General features: G+C 47.8%; 1 protein-coding gene across 1 annotated transcript in view; it reads right to left on the bottom strand.

Annotated features, from left to right (window-relative positions):
* Positions 1-15,821, bottom strand: part of LOC119954226 (integrin beta-3-like) — a 177,193-nt gene that overhangs the window by 95,079 nt on the left and 66,293 nt on the right. The window contains exons 4-6 of the mRNA XM_038779286.1: positions 7,523-7,775; positions 4,904-5,066; positions 962-1,123 (exon numbers count right to left, since the gene is read on the bottom strand). Of these exons, the coding sequence (XP_038635214.1) occupies positions 962-1,123; positions 4,904-5,066; positions 7,523-7,775 (578 nt within the window). The remainder of the gene's footprint in view (positions 1-961; positions 1,124-4,903; positions 5,067-7,522; positions 7,776-15,821) is intronic.

The raw sequence follows: 15,821 nt of genomic DNA, 5'->3' as shown, positions 1-15,821 counted from the left end.
CACTAATCTGGCATAGGTTGGCATGGAGGCTATGAATAACCGTGGGGTGGGTGGGGGCATGAAGTGACATGGATGAGGCAATGGGGAGTGTGTGGAGGGGTGAGTTCGTGTGAAGAGTGAAGGCTGTTCTTATTTCAGTTGGGAATTTCCCAACTCTGCACTCTTGGTGTGAGACCGATAAGTCTGACCGAACAAGCTCATCTCTTTAGCAATGGTTTAATTTTAATATCTCACGACTGAATCTTAAGAGATTAGAATGATGACCAGTTTGCAAGTTGGATTTGTTTTCAGATATCAGATGAAATGAAATGAAAATGAAAATCGCTTATTGTAACGAGTGGGCTTCAATGAAGTTACTGTGAAAAGCCCCTAGTTGCCACATTCCAGCCCCTGTCCAGGGAGGCTGGTACATCAGATGAACCTGTCCCTTCAAAAGCCCTGCCCACACACTGCTGTTATTGGCTCCCTGCCACCCTGACAACCTTCCCATGCTGATGGGAAAGCAGGCAGGCCCTGCGTTACCCCATTGGCTGATTATTCAGTTAATGACAAATGGCAGTGACACAATTTACCAGGGCATCTGTTTCTTCTCAGGTGTGGACACCAGTGGACAATAGTGCTAAAACTCCTGAGGAGGCAGGTGGGGCCTTGCTTAACACCTCATCCAGTAGAATGCATCGTATAACGTTGCACTGGGGTGCCATTCAAAGCCACAACTAACTTACTCAGAGGCAAGGATGGAAACATTTCATCTCCAACGCCACAAATCCTCATTTCTCCCCCCCCCCCCCCCCCCCCAAACCCCAGCCACAGGTTCCACCGTGGCAGGGCTGGCGAGTCAGTGAAATGGCTGGGTTGGGGTGGGGGATGGCATGGTGGGTGCAGGGAAGGGAGGGGACCAATGACCTATTCTCATTTCACACCCTCATGTCGCTAGAACCATATTGCCGTAAGAGCCTACCAAGATGGTGGAGGCGTTGTACTGGTTGTCCAGACCTAGGTGGCACTGCCCATCATTGGGGCGAGTGATTCCGGCCAGCCTCCCGTCCAGTGCCAAGTGCGAGTCGGCGTCAGTGACAAAGACCAACATGTGTGTGGCATCGTTACGCCAACCGATGTCATCCTGAAACAAATAAAGGATTTATTAGAACAATTTAAAGGGAGACTTTAAAGGTGTCCTTACACACAGTGAAATGACCAAAATATAGTAAATAGAACATATATTACTGTGTTCATTGAAAACCTTAAAGATCTGAACGTCTCACACCTGTGAAATAAGTGCTCAAAGAATGTATGCAGTTTCACCGCCACTCATCAAATCTGCCCCATTTCAAATAATTAAAAGACATTGATGGGTTTCTGTTACATAAGATAGGTGGGAATAAGAACCCAAGGAGGATAATGGAGATAGTCTTTTGGTAGTACAGAACTTCGTATTGCTGAAAAAAGAAACATGTCAAAGCCATTTGTCTTCCATCCATCAGGACACCACCAGTTTAAGGGGAAATCAACTTGTATTGTATGAGAAAATTGTATGCTGATTGGTGTGCAAGTGGATTCCGATTGGTAGAGGTGTTACCATGGAGAATGCACCAGATGATGGTGACTGACAGTTGACTGCCAAGCATTGTTTGAAATTTAAACAAGGTAGCTTGACCTCTTTTTATCCTGAGGAATGAATCGGCAAATGGCTGTCACTTATTGTGTTTGGCCACTAACAGGAGTCTGCCGTCAAGCCAAAAGGACACTCTGCCTATCACACAAATGAGTAATGTGGTGTATGAATATCAGTGCCAGGGCAGCGTAGTAGCGCAGTGGTTAGCAATGTTGCTCCATGGCACCGAGGACCCAGATTCGGTCCCGGACTCGGGTCACTGACTGGATGGAGTTTGCACATTCTCCCCATGTCTGTGTGGGTCTCACCCCCACAACCAAAAGATGTGTAGGGTAGATTGGCCATCCTGAATTGCCTTTTAATTGGAAAAAGTTCTGAAGAACAACAAAAAAACAGAATTTCAGTGCCAGCAATCTGCCAGGTATGTAGGCTGCATGGCCCAAAGACTGGCAGATAGATCATAGATCATAGAATTTACAATGCAGATTATATCAAACAGCATGTCCCAGCCATTGTTCGCAATGGGCAAGGTGCAGACCGTACCCAACCAGACCTTGGTTGTAAAACTCAAAACACAGTGTTCAACATTAGATGTGATTCCACGATTTGACACCATTTGCTAAATAATCCTCCATGTGTTAAAAATTACGCTGACAGGTAATTTAGGATTGTCAGTCGTGCTTGTATTGTGGAACACTTTCCAGTGCTGAAAGTTACATATATTAATACACAGGGCACTGTTTTTGCAGACAGAAAGTTAATCTACACACATTGCACCTGTTTTAGCGAAACAAAACAAGTGATGGCCATTCGCTAATCCATTCCCCAGGGCAATGCCTTGACCAGTCAGTGCCTGGTTCAAATTCCAAACATTGCTTGGCAGTTAACTGATAGTCACTATCAACTGGTGCATTAGCCACGGCAACGCCTCGACCAATCAACAGTTCACTTGCTAACCAATGAGCACTCTCTTATACAATAAAAATGGTTGCTTCCCCCTTGTATTGGTATTCTCGCAAAGTGTCCTGATGAGTGCAAGACAAAAATATTTCATGTTTCCTTTATCAGCAGCACTTAAGTAATGGAGACTGTGTAATAGTGGTCTAACATGGTGTATACAGGCTCGAGGGGCGAAATGGTCTACTCCTATATTCATATTTCTTTGATTTGTTTTCACTACTCATGGCTCTTTCACCTTTACCAGTCCCCTTTGAGCCAGGGATGAGATAACCTGATCTGCTGGAAAAACAGTGTGACAAAGTGGAAAGGAGGCGGACCCCTTCCACTCCCCACACTGCCAATATACAGATCTTCTCCTCATCGACCACATTCAGGCCTGATGGAATCATTGTCTAGTGGTATTCAACGTCATTGGCATCAGTATAGGCTGGATTCAAGCCCAATTTCTAGGGCTAGAAGGACTATTTCCTTTTTGTTGGAAAGACACTCAATTTACACAATTTTAAAAATAAATTGCAGGATGTGGCTTCAATGACAAGGCCGCAACATATGCCGCCTAGCCATCTGCAACTGAGTGCTAGGCCATTCTCCATGAAACCACAAACAGTTTCCTTCTCAGTTCCTCATGAACCAGGAAGTTGCTGAGGTATTTGGGGGGGGGGAAAGGTTTATTTCTTCTCTTTTTTCTCACACGGGATGTGGGTGTTGGTGGCTGAGCCAATATTTATTGCTCATCCCTAATTGCCCTCAAACTGAGTGGCTTGCTAAGCCATTTTGAAGGATGGTTAAGTGTCAAACGCGTTGCTGTGGACCTGGAGTCACATGTAGGCAAGACTGGGTAAGGACGACAGAGACCCTTCAAGATTACATTTTTACAACAATGGATAATAGTTGTCACGGCCATCATTATGGAGAAAAAATTTTCATTTATTTAATTGAATTAATTTCATTGGGCAAGGGATTGGGTCCAGGTCGAGTGTTCTTCTGGATAGTTGGTGCAGACTCTATGGGCCAAATGACCTCCTTCTGCAATGCTTGGATTTGATGATTTTAAATTCTACCCGCTGCCCTGATGGGATTAGGGCCTATTTGCGGACTTATGAATCCTGGTCTCCTCGATGATATCATAGTCAAAGGCACCACCACGCATGCTGAGTTCCAGGGTCAATCCCAGGAGCAGAGCGGGCTCACTTCTATTGGGCGTTCCTGTTAGGTTGCTAATATTGGCCTCAGGACTCTGGGATACAAAAGCCAAAAGAAATCAGCTTTGCTTTATATGCCCGATAATAGTTCATTTTAATGTGGATGTCAGATGGAAATTGAATCTCGCGGACTGCGACACTCTAAATGACCGCCAGTGTTACCAAACAGAGTGCCAATATTGGGACTGCCAATACTCAAGCAGATGGCGCCCATCTGATTTGGACAAGAGCACATAGAATCCCGACAGTGTAGTCGGAGGCCATTTGGCCCATCGAGTCCACACCGACACTCTGAAAGATCACCCCACCCAGGCCATGTCCCTACCCTATCGCCACAACCCCTCTCAACCTTTTGGACACTAAGGAGCAATCTATCATGGCCAATGCAATTAACCTGCACTTCTTTGGACTGTGGGAGGAAACCGGAGCACCCGGAGTAAACCCACAGGAAAATGTACAAACTCCACGCAGATAGTCACCCGAGGCCAGAATTGAACCTGGGTCACTGCCGCTGTGAGGCAGCAGTGCTAACCACTGTGACACCGTGACACCCAAATGTGAGGGTTAAATAACAAACAAGACTGGTGAACAGCCTGTTTCTGTATTGTCATTTTGTTCAAATTCTACATGTAGGTGGCCTCCTTTATGGGTCTGCCCAGAATTGGGAATTGATTGTTGAATGCTGCTCACACACATGATATCGGGAGCAGGAGAGGGGGAATAGTGAAAGCTGGGACATATCCCTACAGTGTAGAAAGAGGCCATCAATTCTGCACCGACCCTCCGAAAGAGCGTCCTACACAGGTCCACTCCCCTCCCCATCCGCATAACCCCATCCAACCTTTGGACACTAAGGGGCAATTTAGCATGGCCAATCCACCTAACTTGCACATCTTTGGACTGTGGGAGGAAACTGGAGCACCGGGAGGAAACCCACGCACACACAGAGAAAACGTGCACAGTCACCCACGGCCGGAACTGAATCCGGGTCCCTGGCACTGTGGGCAGCAGTGCTAACCACTGCCCTGCAAGAACTATTAATGGAAGTGCTCTACAGTGCAGGTGCTTCCCTCTGATAACCTGCTTCAAGCAGGAGTTCCAGCAGACGGCTTAGAGCTCTACTCACATTGCACACTGCAGCCTGAAGTATGGCATCCATTCCCCCTTCCGGCGTGTCGCGGTTTCTTGAGACCTTCTGTTTGGTTACTTCGTCATTAAACTTGCTCACTTCTTCTGTCAGTTTGAGCACATTTATATATCCAAACATCGGTGCACATGATGTAGGAACCCTTAAAAAATTCGCAAAAATCTCAATAAGTATTGGTCTTGAATTGTAATTTCTGCTTCAAAGTTAACAACGTATAAGAAGGCCATTTAGTTCATTGTGTCCGTGCTGTTTCTTTGAAGAGTTATCCAATTAGTGTCACACCCTAGCTCCTTTTCCTAATCCCTGACAACTTTTCTAAGTATCTATCCATTCCCATTTTAAACTTACGATTGAGCCCGGTTTTCCCAGGCCTTTTAGACAGCACATTGCAAATTGTAATTACTTGTTGGGTTAAAAATGATTGTCTTCATTTCTCCGTTTTCTTTTGGCAATTATCTTAACTCTGTGCCCTCTGGGACTGTAAACAGTCCCTCCTCATCCTCCTCTGTCAAAATACTTTCATAATTTTGAACATCGCTAAATTTCAGCTTAACCTTCGCTGTTCAAAGAAGCATAATCACAGTGTCTCAAGTCATTCCATTTCACAAAAGTCTGCCTGTTAACCAAAGAGCATAATATGAGCATAATGCATAGAATCCTTCCAATGCAGAAGGAGGCCATTTGGCCTATCAAGTATGCACCGACCCTCCAAAGGAGCAACCCAACCAGGCCCACTCCCTCACCATATCCCCATAACCCCACCTAACCTGAACATCTTTGGACACAAAGGGGCAATTTAACATGGCCAATCCACCTAAACTGCATGTCTTTGGACTGTGGGAGGAAACCGGAGCACCTGGAGTAAACCCTTGCAGACACAGGGAGAATGTGTAAACTCCACACAAAAGTCACCCAAGGTCGGAATTGAACACGGGCCCCTGGCGCTGTGAGGCAGCAGTGCTAGACACTGTGCCACCGTGGTGCCCCGAACAGCAGGAATTGGCAATTCAGCCCCTTGAGCCCACTTTGCCACTCAATACGATCATAGCTGATCTCCTCTCGGCCTCATCACTTTTCTGCCCACTCCCCATAACCCTTCATCGCGCTACTAATAAAAAAACTATCTATCTCCTCCTTAAATTTGTCCTTCGTATTCCTCAGTGCTGAGGTCTATTATACTGGGAAGGGGACATCTCCTCTGTTTTATTTAAATACTGAGCTCTCCCAGCCCAAGTACAATACAAGCTACACATCAAGCTAATAGCAAGTCTACACCTAAACCAATAATTCTCTCCTCCCCCTGCCAGGGCTCATCGACCTGTTGAGCGTTTCCAACCCTTTCTGTCGTGTTGCTGATTACATTTCCTTCGACTCTGTCCTGAACAAGGTGTCTCCAATCAATGTAAAGCAATTATGTATAATAATAAAAATATTGCAGATGTTGGAAATCTGCGATAAAGTCAGAAATACTCAGCAGGCTGCATCTGTGCAGGTGTTAATGGCTCGAACCTTCTTCTACACAGGGGGTGAGGAACGAGGCAGGCAGTCCGGAGAATTTAGCGGGTCGGTATTGGGATTGATACCCAATGCTTTCCTGCCTCCACTGGAAGAAATTCCTGGGTGGAAGGGCTCATTGGTCAACTGACGACCATTAAAGGGCTCCTCTCACTTCCGCTGCAATCTTCCCAGCTCCATGGGGGTGGCGTTGACAGCCACCCCTTGTGGCCTTGCTGCTGACCCCCATTTTTATTCACCCATGACCCCACCCCTTGAGAACCCCAGTTTACAGTTAATGACGTTTCTTTGGATATGTAGTCACTGTTGTCACACAGGAAACCCAACAGCCAATTTGCATGTTGAATGAGCACATCAAAATTCTCCCACAAACAGCAATGCTATAATGACTAGATAACCCTTTAAAAAAAAAAGTTTATTTTAAACAATGTTGGTTGAGGGATAATTATTGGCCAGGACAGTGGGATAACGGTGATCTTGTGGTGCAGTGGGTAGCATCCCTGCCTCTAAGCTAGAAGTTCCGGGTTGGAATCCCATTCCTGGACTTGATGGTCAAGGTTCATAACGTGGTCAAACAGGTTGAGTATCGACCTGCAAACCCTTCCAAACACACCAATGTCTGGTGGTAAGAGGGGGAGAGATCCTGTTCAGCCACGCTTAATGTGGGGTGGGGCCCCTCAAGATATAAACCCTTGGTGGTAGAATTACTTGCGATGGAAATGGACAAAATTCTGCCTTCGTGCACCACTAGACGTGGGGAGAGAATTACACAGCGAGTTAACTCCTACTTCAAAGTAGAGCTATCAGATTGTTATGTTCACCTGAGTGGACAGATGGGGCCTTGGCCTAAAATCTCAAGTGAAAGATGGTGCCTCAATACAGCAGTCCCTCAGCATTGAAGTGGAGCAAGCCTTTTGTGTGCAAGTCTCATTTCTGAACAAGCGAGAAAGTTATTCAGCTGGTGGTGTTTTTGACCATTAATATGAGATTCGTTGGAGGCCACTATCTGTCTGGTCCACACAGTTTTCTTCAATGATTTCAAAGAACATAAGTATAGATATATGCAAGTCATTCCTTCCTTACCTATGACAGGGGTCTGCAATTTCCTCTTCTGTTGTCATATACATGTATGGAGAAAGGGGCTTGTCCACAAAAGCTCCAAAGCCCAGCTGGAGTTTGCTGGTCAGTTTCTTCAGTTCATTGGCTATCTGTGTGCCAAGGTCCCCGATGGTTTGCAGATCATCATTCATAGAGAACGAGAGGTCCATCAAGTAGTAGATATCCACAGGATAGTCCTCCACCTGACGCACTTTTACTGTGAATGATACGGACTCACCTGTGGGGAGTAATAAAGGTGAATCAGCGGAGGACAGGGCTAGATCCTGCATCCGTATCACTGTCAAGAACACCTATTTGCTTCACAATTGGTCACTTCTTTTAAGCGTTGTTCCTATTTTTCAAATCAAATCAAATGCCGTTTTCTCTCAGACAATGCCCGCTGACCAATTAACAGAGACACATTGATGTAGAGTTTTAATCTGATGAATTAATCGAGTGCAGCACAAGACAGAAAGGTGGTGGAGGATCCATGCAAGGTTGTGTGTTCTGTTGTTAACAAGCTGAGGGATGTCCTTATAAGGTTTCTGCCCTGGCATAGTGTAAACACTTCCATCTCAGAGTCAGTAGGCTCAAGCAACCCGACCACATAATCTAGGCTGACATTCCAGCGCAGTACTGAGGGAATGATGCACTGTCGGAGGTGTATTTCTTTAGGAAAAGATGCTACATGCCTGCCTCTCAAGTGGGTATAAAAAACATAAGAACATAAGAACTACAAAATTAGTAGTCAAAAAGAGTCTACAAAATTATGAGGGGCATAGACAGAGTGGATAGTCAGATGCTTTTTCCCAGGGTAAAGGGGTCAATTACTAGGGGGCATTGATTTAAGGTGCGAGGGGCAAGGTTTGGAGGCGATGTACAAGGCAAGTTTTTTACACAGAGGTTAGTGGGTGTCTGGAACCCGCTGCCGGAGGAGGTGGTGGAAGCAGGGATGATAGTGACTCTTAAGGGGCGTCTTGACAAATACATGAATAGGATGGGAATAGAGGGATACGGACCCCGGAAGTGTAGAAGATTTTAGTTTAGACGGGCAGCATGGTTGGCGCAGGCTTGGAGGGGCGAAGGGCCTGTTCCTGTGCTGTATTTTTCTTTGTTCTTTGTTCCAGGATAGACGTAGGCATTTCTGCCCCCTGAGCCCGCTCCGCCATTCAATATGATCATGGCTGATCTGCTCTCGGCCTCAACCCCACTTTCCTGCCCATTCTCCGTAACCTTTCAACCCATTACTAATTAAAAATATGTCTATTTTCTCCTGAAATTTACTCAATGTCCCAACATGCACCGTCCTCTGGGGTAGTGAATTTCGCAGGTTCACGACCCTTTGAGAGAACTAATTTCTCCTCATCTCTGCTTTAAATCTGCAACCCTTATCCTAAAACTATGACCTCTCGTTCCAGATTGCCCCACAAGAAGGAGCATCTGCTCCACCTCTACTTTGTCAAGACCTTTTATCATCTTATATACCTGAATTAGATCTCCTCTCATTCTTCTGAACTCGAGAGAGTCTCGACCTAAGCCAATGTCACTCGTTAATGACCAGGTGTGTCCGTGCTCTGGAAAATATTTGTCCCTCAACCAACATTATTAATAAAGATATGCAGGGGATTCTCCACAGGCGGGATTCTCCGTTGCGCCGGCAGCACACCCACGCCCACTGGCTTCCTGGTGGCTTGGGGTGGCCACAATGGGAAACCCCATTGGCAGGTGGCGGGAACGGAGAATCCCAGTGCCGGCGAGGGCATGTCGCCCAGGGAAAAGCGGGTGGCGAACCGGAGCGTCTCACTGATGTGCCATCAATTGCACGAGAGACGAGCTGCTTTACAAAAGTTAGGTTTTAATAAACTAGAACTTAGCCCTGCGGTTGTCTACAATAAAATGGACGACCGCCGGGCGTTTGACTATTTATACCTCGGCAAGGAGACGTGGTTAACTCAGCCTCTCGACCAATTGGTCGAGAGGCACATGACCGACCAGGGCCAATGGTAAGCCGGTGTTCTGCCCCAATGGCAGACAGCTATGCAAATCATATCACCACACTCACTATGGTTATTTATCTCATTGTTGTCTGTGAGAGCTCACTCTATGCTAATTGGTTGCTACTTATCTTACATTGCAACTGTGATTAAACCTCACAAGTACTTCATAGCAAGAAATCAGTCTGGGCATCCTGAGGTTTCGAGGTGCCATGTCAATTTAAGATACCTTTTTGTATATCATCAGCACTGACAGGACTCCCCTCGTGACTGACTCCAACATAGTGTCAATAATTGCGGAGTTTTGGAGATAACTAAGAAACATATCTGAAAAATCTGAGCAGAAACGGGGCTCATTATCGCAAAGACTGCATCAGCCAATGAAGATACAAATTAATTTCCTTAGTTCGTTTGAAGTTCCGCATTGCTGACAGTGAGTCGGGTGCAATGCACTCAGCACTTTTTTCATGTTGGAGGGAAATTGCTCTCACTCTAACAGTTATGTGGATTTTCTGATTTTCGAGCTGTGACTTGGATATGGAGATAAAGCAAATACCAATGGGCATGTTCATTTCAGTGGAAGGTTACTAAGGGCGTGCTTCTATTTAGTTGAAGGTATCTATAAAAGGTGGGTCAACTCATCGATCGTTATCAGCTAAACTACAAAGGAGAAAATAATAATAATAATCGCTTAGTGTCACAAGTAGGCTTCAATGAAGTTACTATATTATTATTGTCATGTGAGAGTACCTTTAAGAAATGGGTGATTATTACTGCAGTGATGTCAGAGTGTGGGTGGAGCTGGGCTGTCTGTCAGCTTTTAGTTTCACTTTGAGAAATGCTTGGGTGTGTCTGTGTGTTTTTGGTTTCGTTTCAGTGTTGGAGTTGAAGCCAGGCAAAGCAGGTGTACTGTTATTCTCTCTGCCATGAAAAGACTATCTCTTGATCATTTGGTGAATTCAGAATTATAAATGCTTGCAGTAGTGAATTTGAACCTGATGTGCTTCTGTTAAAAGGTGTTTTTAAGTCTTGTGGAAGTTTGAGTATCACTTGGAATGTTGTATTCTTTGGGGGGGGGGGGGGGGTGTATTTGAGTTGATGAAATGAAAATGAAAATCGCTTATTGTCACGAGTAGGCTTCAATGAAGTTACTGTGAAAAGCCCCTAGTCACCACATTCCGGCGCCTGTCCAGGGAGGCTGGTACGGGAATCGAACCGTGCTGCTGGCCTGCTTGGTCTGCTTTAAAAGCCAGCGGTTTAGCCTGGTGAGCTAAACCAGCCCCTTGGTTGCTAAGATGTTCACTGTATGTTTTAAAAAGGTGAACTTGAGTTCATAGAATAAACACTGTTTTGCTTTAAAAAATACTTTTCCATTTCTGCTGTACCACACCTGTAGAGTGGGCATGTGTTCCCCATACCACAATCTAGTAAAAGTTGTGGGTCAGGTAAACTCCATGATACACTTTGGGATTCTCCTATAACATTGTTAAAGTGACAACTTGATGATATTTTAAAAATATATTTTTTATTAAGGCATTTATAAATAAACATCAAATAAAACCACAACCAAGATAAAAAAGATATCCAACAAATAACAAACAGAACACAGCATAACTCAATAAATATCCATCAACCTCAACCCTCCCTACCATACCTCCACCCTCTCTGCCTCCAGATTTTCTTGTTAACCCTAAACACCACCGCTCCCCCCCCCCCCCCCCCCCCCCCACACCATCCCCCCTCCCCGGAAGAAGTCAATGAATGTTTCCGTCTCCGGCCAAACCCTTCCATCGTCCCCCTTAAGGCAAATTTAATTTTCTCCAGCTTAAGAAAATCCGCGAGGTCGCTCACCCATAATGCTTCCGAGGCTCCGAGTCCCTACACCCCAACAGGATCCGGCTCCGGGCTACCAGAGAAGCAAAGGCCAGAACATTGGCCTCTCTCACCCTCTGGACTTCTGGGTCTTCCGACACTCCAACACTGCCAATTCGGAACTCGGGACCACATCTCCCCCCTCTACCTCCAACATCACGACAGCGAACCCTCGTCAAAATCTCTGCAACTTCGGGCAGGCTCAAAACATGCGAACATGGTTCGTGGGCCTCCCCACACACCGCCCACACCTATCTCCAGCCCCTCAAAGAACCTACTCATTCTAGCCACTGTTATATGCGCCCCAAGGATGACCTTAAATTGGATGAGACTCAACTTGCCGCACGAGGAGGATCCATTCACCCTTCTCAAAGCTTCCTCCCATAACCCAGCCTCCAGCTCACCCACCAGCTCCTCCTCCCATTTTCGCTTAACTACTCATATCGGGGCGCCCTCACAATCCATCAATTCCTTATATATCTCTGACACCCTGCCCTCTCCAACCCCTTCTTTCAACAGCACCTTGTCCTGCACTCCTGGGGGTGGCAGATCAGGAAAAGATGGCACCTGCTTTCTCATGTAGTTCGGCACCTGTAAGTATCAGAACCCCCGTTTCCACTGGGCAACTCATACTCAGTCTTTCCAAACACAGGAAGCTGCCCTCCACAAACAAATCTCCAAACCAGTCAATCACTGCCCGCCGCCAACCCTGAACCCCCCCTGTCCAGTTTCCCCAGAGCGAACCTATGATTCCCACAGATCGGGGCCCAAACCAAGGCTTCCTCAAGCCTCAGGTGCTGTTGCCACTGTCTCCACATCCTCAGGGCCGTCACCGATACCGGACGTGTGGAGTACCTGGCCGGCGAGAACAGCAGAGGAGCTGTCAACAACGCTCCTAAACTGGTACTTTTACACGTGGCTTCCTCCATCCCCTCCCAAACCGACCCCTGCCCCACTACCCACTTCCTTACCATGGCTATATTTGCCGCCCAATAATAATTCATTAAATTTGGCTAACCCCCCCCCCCCCACCACCCCCTGACCTCGCTCAACAGCATCTTCTTTACCCAAGGGGCCTTCCCTGCACACACAAATCCCAATATCAATGAGTTAACCTTCTTGAAAAGGCCTTGGGGATAAAAATCAGGAGGTTCTGGAATGCAAACAGAAACCTAGGGAGCAACGCCATCTTTACGGACTGCATGCAACACGGTAGCGCAGTGGACAGCACAACTGCCTCACAGCGCCGAGGTCCCAGGTTCGATCCCGGCCCTGGGTTACTGTCTGTGTGGTGTTTGCACATTCTCCCCGTGTCTGCGTGGGTTTTGCCCCCCACAACCCAAAGATGTGCAGGGTAGGTGGATTGGCCACGCTAAATTGCCCCTTAATTGGAAAAAAATGAATTGGATACTCTAGATTTAAAAAAAAAAATCTTTACGGGCTGCACCCGTCCCACCAATGACAACGGAAGCAAATCTTACCTTTTAAATTCGCCCTTCATTTGCTCCCCCAACCGAGCCGTATTCAACTTGTGTAGTTGCTCCCATCCCCTCACCACCTGGATACCTAAATACCTATAACTTGCACCCACTACATTAGATGGCAACCTGCCCAACCTCCTCACCTGTCCCCTGCCTGAATCCGGAAAGACCTCCCGCTTCTCCATGTTTAGTTTGCACCCCAAATACTGACCGAGTTTCACCAAAATGGCCATGATAACCCCTATGCTTTCCAGTGTGTCCAATATATACAACAGCAGGTTGTCCATTTCCAACCCCAGGATGCTCGAAGTGTCATCACCAGTGGCTCCATCGACAAGGCGAAAAGCAATGGGGAGAGCAGACATCCCTGCCTCGCCCCCGGTACAACCTAAAGTAGCCCAAACTCACCCGATTCATTCTGACGCTCAAGTACAGCAATTGAATCCAATCTACAAACCTCTGCTCAAACCCGAACCATCCTAGTACCTCCCGCAAATACTCCCACTCTACCCGATCAAAGGGCCTCTCCATGTCTATCACAACCGCCACCTCCACATTTCGTCCCTCCTGGGTATCATTATGACACTTAGCAGGTGCCGGATATTGGCCGAAATGTGCTTCCCTTTTACGAATCCTGTCTGGTCCTCCCCTATCACCTCTGGCACACGGTCCTCAATCTGCAAGGCCAGAATCTTAGCCAGCAACTTGACATCCACATTCAACAGCGATACTGGACGGTATGACCCACACAGCTCCAGTTCCTTATCCTTCTTTAGGAGCAGCGATATTGAGGCCTGCGCCAACATTGCAGGGGGAGCTCACCCTTCTCCCTCGCTTCATTAAATGCCCTCACCAGCAGGGGCCCCAGGTCACCCAAAAACTCTTTATAAAACTCTACTGGGAAACCGTTCAGACGCGGGGTTTTCCGTCTGCATTCCCTACATACCCTCCAGTACCTCCACCAATCCAATGGGCGCCCCCAGCCCATCTTCCAGACCCTCCTCCACCCTGGAGTAATGCAGCCCGTCCACAAAATCTCGCATTCCCTCTCCCTCAGCCAGGGATTCCCATTCATAAAGCCTCCTATAGAACTCTTATAGAACCCCTATAGAACACCTCAAACACCCCATTCAACCCCACCGGATCCAATCCCATTCTGCCCCCTGGCCCTCCACAACTGCCCCACTGCCTTCCTTGTGGGCACCAACCCAAACTCCATCTGGAGCTTCTGCCTCTCCTTAAACAATCCCGCCTCTGGGGCCTCTGCGCACATTCTGTCCACCCGCATAATCTTGTCCGCCAACCTTGACATCTCTGCATGCTCATCCTTCTCTCTGTGGGCCCGGATTGATATACACTCCCTCCTGACCACTGCCTTGAGTGCTTTCCATAGCGTGGCAGCTGTAACCTCACCTGTATTGTTTACCTCCACGTACCCCCGGATGGCCCTCGCCCCACTTATGGAACTCCTCCTCCACTAGCAGCTGCACATCCAACCCCCACTGCGGGCGTTGAGCCCCCCCCACCCGATCTACTCACAAGTCTGAGACCACGATCGGTGAATATCCCACCACCATGTCCGGCAGCAACCTTATGCACGCGGGAGAAGTATGAAAACTCCTTAATCTTCGGCCTCCCAAACCTCCACGGGTCCACTTCCCCCAAGCGCTCCATAAACCCCTTCAGCTCCTTCGCCACCCTCCCGATCTCGAACTCGACTGGTCCGACCCCGGGTCAATGAACACGTTAAAGTCCCCGCACCCCAGCTCCCCATGATCAGCCAGTGTAAGTCTAGGTCCGGAATCTTCCCCAATGCTCGCCTCATAAATTCCGCATCGTCCCAATTTGGGGCATAAACATTAACTGGGACTAGTGGCATCCCCTCCAATTTCACGCTTACCATCACGACCGTGCCCCCCCCTCCCCCCCGAATCCTCTATGAAATTCCCCACCTCAAACGCCACCTGTTTATTGACCAGCACTGCCGCTCCATGCGTCTTCATATCCAACCCCGAATTAAAAACCTGCCCTACCCACCCTTTGCTTAGCCTTCTCTGGTCCCCGATCTTCAGATGTGTCTTTTGCAAAAAGGCCACATCCGCCTTCAAACTCCTCAGATGCGCAAAAATACAGGACCGTTTGAAAGACCAATTCAGCCCCCTCGTGTTCCATGTGACCAGCCTGGTCATGGGCCTTCCCGTTCCCCCCTGCCGATCAACCATATCTCTTCTTAGTCCAGCCCCCCCGCCTGTGCCACGTGATCCTCCAGGCCCACCCCCGGAGGTCCACCATCATCATGCCCTCCCATATGATGCCACAGGAACAATACCTTTGTCAGCAGACACCCCCCCTCCTCCCCCTCCCCTAATCAAAACAACAGCTTAATCCCCCATTGCTACACTACCCACCTGATCAACCACCCCCTCCCCCCTCCCCCCTGCCCATTGTGCTCCTGTTAACTAGCCTGCCCAGCTAGCCTGGCAACTTTTGCCCAAGGTGTCATTGCCTCCTACCCCCCCCCCTCCCCTCCCCCCCCCTCCCACCCCCACTCGCTCTCCTCACAACAGTGCAACAATAAACAGAAAAACATAAAAACCCTAACAATCGAAAAGGTGCACTCACCCCCTCATTGCCTTGAAACATCTCGGTGGAGAAGAGTTCCCCAACCACCCACCAAACCGAAGATAATACAAGAAACACCAAGAATAGGATAAAAGAAACCACATTCCTCTCCACACCCCCTACAGTTCAATGTCCTCCTTCTCCTGCCAGGCTATTGTCCCTCAAAAATCCCGGCACCTCCTCTGGTGTTCCAAAATAGTGCTTTTTATTATTGAAGGTCACCCAGAGGCCCAAACTTCACCCCCCTTTTCAAAGAGAGCATCCTTCACCCGGTTAAACCCGGCCCTTCTCTTTGCCAGATCCAGGCCCAGGGCC

This window comes from Scyliorhinus canicula, chromosome 19, assembly GCF_902713615.1.
Source record: "Scyliorhinus canicula chromosome 19, sScyCan1.1, whole genome shotgun sequence".
Taxonomy (NCBI): Eukaryota; Metazoa; Chordata; class Chondrichthyes; order Carcharhiniformes; family Scyliorhinidae; genus Scyliorhinus; species Scyliorhinus canicula.
This window is presented reverse-complemented; position numbering and strand designations above follow the sequence as displayed.